Below are 5651 nucleotides of genomic sequence, written 5' to 3'. Positions count from 1 at the left end.
TTGGTTCTGGTATTAAAGTTTTAATTGTTTAAGGTTTCGGTAATCTGAGACAAATGATTCAACCCCCCCCTCTTAGTTGCCTTCTAGTTATTTGAATTGTCTAACAAATTGTACTAATGAGAGGAAAAAAGAATAAAAATCTAGAAACAATGTAAGGGAAAAATATTTGATGAAAGCAAAGAAGATGAGGAAGCTAGAGACGATCAAGACAAACTTTAACTTACATCAAAAATTGTTTCTAGTATACACTAAAGAAGACTATAAGCATGTTTAGTTTTGTCACTTGTGTGCAGTCTACAATAAGTTGATAGCAACTGAGTTGTTTTGCAAATTGGGCCACCTCAATGCAGATGAAGTTGGAAATTTTCCTGGACATGCGTAGCATTTCATAAGCTTTATTAAGAATTTTGCATACATAAGCATTCATCTATACACATTTTTACAAAGAAGGTAGTAACATATCATTGCTGAAGAACTGAAGTTCAAACTGAACATTCCTCCCATTATGCTGTTTTTGGACAGTGAACACGCCTTGATGGTAGACACTCACTGTTGCTTCAGTTGTACTTGTGCAGAGATGGGTTTTCTCATAATGTTATATTTCATGTTCTGATTCTTACAGCTTTGATAGACAGGGACCTTTTATATCCACTTGCAGAATGGATGGTTTGAAGCTTTACTCCACTTTTAGGGGTTTCTCAATCATATAAATATGCCTTCCATGAGATTTCATTGGCTCTTTTTGGACCCCGATCTACACCTTGGGTTTCATTTTTTTCAGAGTCAATTTGCATCCTTGGTTGACCCTTGCACTCAATTTCTCTGGTTGCAACTGTGCCTTCTGTTTCTGTCTTAGGTTTCATTTTTTGATACTAGTGTGCAATTTTGTGAAGTCTCTATGCTTTCAAGTCATCAAAATATCATTTCAACAAGGCTTTAATCAACAGGCATCTTTTCCATTGGTTTTCACACCAAAATTCAGCAGGTGTCCTTCATCATTTGTATGCATTAAGGATTGTTCAAAGGATTTGATGGGAATATCAAGAATTACAGAGGTCTCCATGGGAAACATCTATTGCCTTTAGATAATATTTACTCCAGAGTTCTTAAGGAAAAGTAAAAGCCATACCCAGACAAGGACAGAGTAAGCGTTTCCTCTATGGAATGGAAGCGCAACTTATCAGTATTTGTTTTCTAGTATGTACAGATAAGGGGTTAAGAATGTCATGCATGAATCAGTATTTTAACTTATTACATGTATTAAATGGTTGTAATTGTAACTGTTTCTTCCCCTCGATAAGGGCACGGATAATTGCTTGATTGAATTATCAGCCATTGGATTTTTTTATTACCAGCTTTACACCATATCATAAGTATGGTTCTTGAGGCACATAGTCAGTGCCCTTAAACATAAGATTTTTCTTAGGAATCAAATGATTACTCTTATATCTTTGGGGATCCTTTTTTCAGCTCCAAGTTTCCTTCTCGACGTCACTTTCAATTTTCTTCCAGGGTACTGATGTTGATATCGAAACACAATTCTGAATATTTTTAAAATAACTTGGTTGTAATCCGTGAGAGAATGGACACTAGAGGAACAAGTGCCACAAATAGAGAAGAATACCCTTGATCCTAAATACTGGATTGAATGAGGCACATATCATGAGTATCGATGTGCCACACCTTGCTGTAGAGCAAAATGGTTCCTAAACATGTCAGCAGTACCGATGTGAAAAACGGTACTCCTCATCATTACCAATAGTCCCCACATAGTGGATTGAATGAGGTACATATCATGAGTATCCAAATGCCACACCTTGCTGTAGAGCGCAATAAATCCTAATCATGTCAGCAGTACCAATGTGAAAAACGGTACTCCTTGTCATTACCAATAGTCCCCACATGAGCACACACCATCCTTGAAATGGTGAAACCTAGTTGTATCCCTAACAATGATTTCAACACCAACAACCTTAGAAATCAATTTAGTGGCAGTATGACAATCCCCACAGACACGGAGGTTCTTGAAAATCCGTATGGGCATACCAAAGGGTAAGCTGATAAGCCCAAAAGCAATAGTCAGCCTCTCACTATGGTATCGAAGATAGTATTCTTTCTGATCCTCATCAACATTATGTAGCACACAGCTAATGTCAGGCACATATCCCACCTCCTTAATTTGCTCACTTAGCTTGTCAAGCTTAGCATAGATCCTCTCCTTTAGAGGGTGTAATTTGTCTCTTGAAACAAATGCATGCACTTTGTTTCTGACTCTAATCCAGCTATATCCAGGCTCCTTTTCCACTCCCATCTGTTTCATCAGTTTTCTCACTCTTGCTACATCATCCCACCTGCCAGCTGCAGCATAGATATTTGATAACAACACATATGCTGCATCATCTTGTGGCTGCAACTCAAGAAGACATTCTGCTGCATGTAATCCTATCTCTTCATTTCCATGGATTCTACAGGAACCGAGCAAGCTACGCCACACATAGTCATTAGGTTTGTATGGCATTGTATTAATGATGTTCTCTGCCTCATGCAGGTATCCTGCTCGGCCAAGAAGATCAACCATGCATACATAGTGCTCCACTCTTGGCACTATAACATGTTCTTGATTCATCGAATCAAATAAGTCAACACCTTCATTAACAAGACCTGAATGACTGCAGGCAGAGAGAACTCCAATAAAAGTAATGTGGTTGGGCTTCATGCCTGTCTTTTGCATTTGTTCAAATAACTGAAGGGCCTTCTTTCCATATCCATGCTGTGCGTACCCTGCAATCATTGAATTCCAAGAGAGTATATCGTGTTGAGGCATTCGGTGGAACACTTCACATGCATAATTTATGCTACCACACTTTGCATACATGGTAATAAGGGCATTCCCAACAGCGACATCAAATTCAAATCCAATTCTGGTGACATAGGCATGGAGTTCTTTTCCCTGGTTGAGGGACATTAGGTTGGAAATTGCAGTGAAGGCACTTGTGAATGTAAACTGGTTAGGCTTCAATCCTGTCTGCTGCATTTCACGAAAGAGTTTAAGAGCTTCCTCACCATCTCCATTATGTATATACCCTGCACTCATTGCAGTCCAGGAGATGACATCGCGTTCACAAATTTCATTAAAGACTTTGTATGCATCCTTGACGTTCCCACATTCCCCATACATGGAAACAAGGGCATTCTTCATAGAAATGTCTGATTCGTATCCCGTTTTGATAATATAAGCATGAATAATTAGACCATGTTCAAGTTGTGTTGAAGAGGCACAACTGTCAAGCACACAGGTCAAGGTAAAAAGGTTTGGTTTCAACCCTGCTAATTGCATTTGGGAAAACAGTGTGAGGCATTCTTCAAAAAGGCCGTGCTGGCTATATCCTGCAATTATAGCAGTCCAAGAGATCATGTTTCTCTCGTACATTTTATCAAACACTTGCTGGGCATCTTCTATTCTCTCACATTTTGCATAGGCGGTAATGAGGGCACTCCCCACAGATATGCCATTCCAAAATTTAGATTTCATGATGCACGCATGCATCTCTCTGGCTTTTGCTAATAGTTTTAGGTTAGAGCATACTTGTAGAATACTTGCGCAGATAAACTCGTCTGGTTTCATTCCTGTTCTCTGCAATTGATAAAAGAGTTCTAGGGCCTTCTCACCATAGCCATTCTGAGCATATCCTGAAATAATTGTTGTCCATGATACCAAGTCTAATTTGTGCAGTCTCACGAATAGTTTGTGGGCATCCCCAAGATTATTGCATGTGCAATACAAGGTAATCAGAGCGCTTCCTGCATAAACATCTGAGTTTAAACTATATTTAATCATTTGAGCATGAACTTGCTTGCCAAACTCGATATCAGAAAGATCAGTACAAGCTCTAATAACAGTGGAGAAAATATACTGATTTAATTCCATTTTTTCTCTCACTCCTTTGCAAAATAGTTCAATGGCCTCCTCAGCCTGCCCACTTTGGACATATCCTGCAATCATTGTATTCCATAACACCGCATCCTGCTGAAGCATACCTTCAAACACTTTGTGGGCAGCCTCTGTACTCCCACATTTTGCGTACACAGAAACAAGAGAACTTCCCACACGAACATTCAACCCAAACCCCTTTTTAAGCACACACCCATGGAGCTGCTTCCCCAAACTAAAGACTCCCATCTCTGCACATGCACGCAGCACAGATGCTAAAACAAACTGATCTGGAACTGTGCCAGCCAATATCATCTGATTGAATAGTTCCAAAGCCTGCCAATAATATGACTTCTGTACATAGACTGCTATCATAACTGTCCATGACACAACATTTCGTTGGGGCATTTTGTCAAACACTCTGCGTGCATTCTCAATACTCCCACAATTAACATACATGGTAAGAAGGTTGTTTGTCAAATACACAGTAGGTTCAAAAGCAGTTTTCAATATGTGGGCATGGATAACTTCACCCTCTTCAATAGCCTTTCTCTTGGCACAAGCTTGTAGTAATCTAGAATAAGTATCAGAACTCACCTGAACTCCATGTAGATCCATCAGACTCAACACCTGAGTAGCTTTTTGCAGGTTTCCTTGTCTATGAAGCGTTTTCAAATTTTCAACAACACTGGAAGAATCCAATGCCAATTCTTTTGAGCCTCCAACAACAGCAGCTCTGGTGATACTAGAGACGCTGTCCCCAATTCTTGCAGACACCTGCAAACAGCAGAATAACATTAAAACCCAAAGCCTTTAAAAGGCTGCCCGTAACCTAACAAACAGTTACAAGGAAAAAAATTAAAATTAAAATTATATAAATAAAGAAAATCTATAATTAGCTTCTCTAACATAAACTAGGAAGTTTATCCAGTGATTACCTGGGTTTTGTTCTTCATCTTCTGCTGCCTCTGAGCATAGGTATGCTGTATTTGCGCACCTATTGAGAGATGCCTCGGAAGTAGCGATGCATTTGGGAGTACCATAACAATTCAACAAGATTGAACTAACATTGATTAGAAGTTAAGAACCGCTAATATCCGAAGTCATTGCTCTCTGAAAATACCGACAGTCATTTATTCAGGGAGAAAAATCCCACCACTAGCCTATTTGGAAAAAATCTACCTTGCAATCGCCTTTCAATGTGCAATCACTCACAGATAGCCACGCATAATTGAGAAGAATGATAAGTTTTAGCCAGTGCAAATTAAAATGTGTTCTGTTGTCAAGATTGGTAGTATGGATTGTAATTATATGATGATAATCTTTCTTTTATTAGCTTCAATAGCAATCAGATACAATAAAACTCTGCTGTTTCCCTTCAGTTTTTTCTATTTGGTCTCCAGTCTTCCTTCCATCAATTGTAGAGTTCAAAGGTTTAGAGGAGGATACAAAGGAGCTAGGTTTTTAAGGATGAATTTGTTATCAATAATACTTTGTTTCAAGGGTGGAATCTCAGTTAATTTAATTTAAATTAGATTATCATAATAAATTAAATTAATTATTGTTAATTTAATTGTTTTCATTTTAAAGTATTTTACATGAAATTCAAAATTCAAATACAAATTTTAAATTTGTTAGATTAAATTAGTTATATTTATGTAAAACATACTTTAAGTAATAGTTTTATTTTTTTCAAATCAATCGAGACAAGAATAATAGA

General features: G+C 38.0%; 1 protein-coding gene across 1 annotated transcript; it reads right to left on the bottom strand.

The window, feature by feature from the left end:
- Positions 1-339: 339 nt before the first annotated feature.
- Positions 340-5353, bottom strand: LOC131065991 (pentatricopeptide repeat-containing protein At3g24000, mitochondrial). The gene is made up of 2 exons (XM_058000648.2): positions 4870-5353; positions 340-4708 (listed from the first exon to the last, which is right to left on the bottom strand). Exons 1-2 carry the CDS (start codon positions 4972-4974, stop codon positions 1886-1888), a joined length of 2928 nt encoding a protein of 975 aa, XP_057856631.2. The 5' UTR covers positions 4975-5353; the 3' UTR covers positions 340-1885.
- Positions 5354-5651: the final 298 nt, after the last annotated feature.

The sequence above is a fragment of the Cryptomeria japonica genome, chromosome 3 (genome assembly GCF_030272615.1).
Source record: "Cryptomeria japonica chromosome 3, Sugi_1.0, whole genome shotgun sequence".
In the NCBI taxonomy this organism is placed as follows: Eukaryota; Viridiplantae; Streptophyta; class Pinopsida; order Cupressales; family Cupressaceae; genus Cryptomeria; species Cryptomeria japonica.
This window is presented reverse-complemented; position numbering and strand designations above follow the sequence as displayed.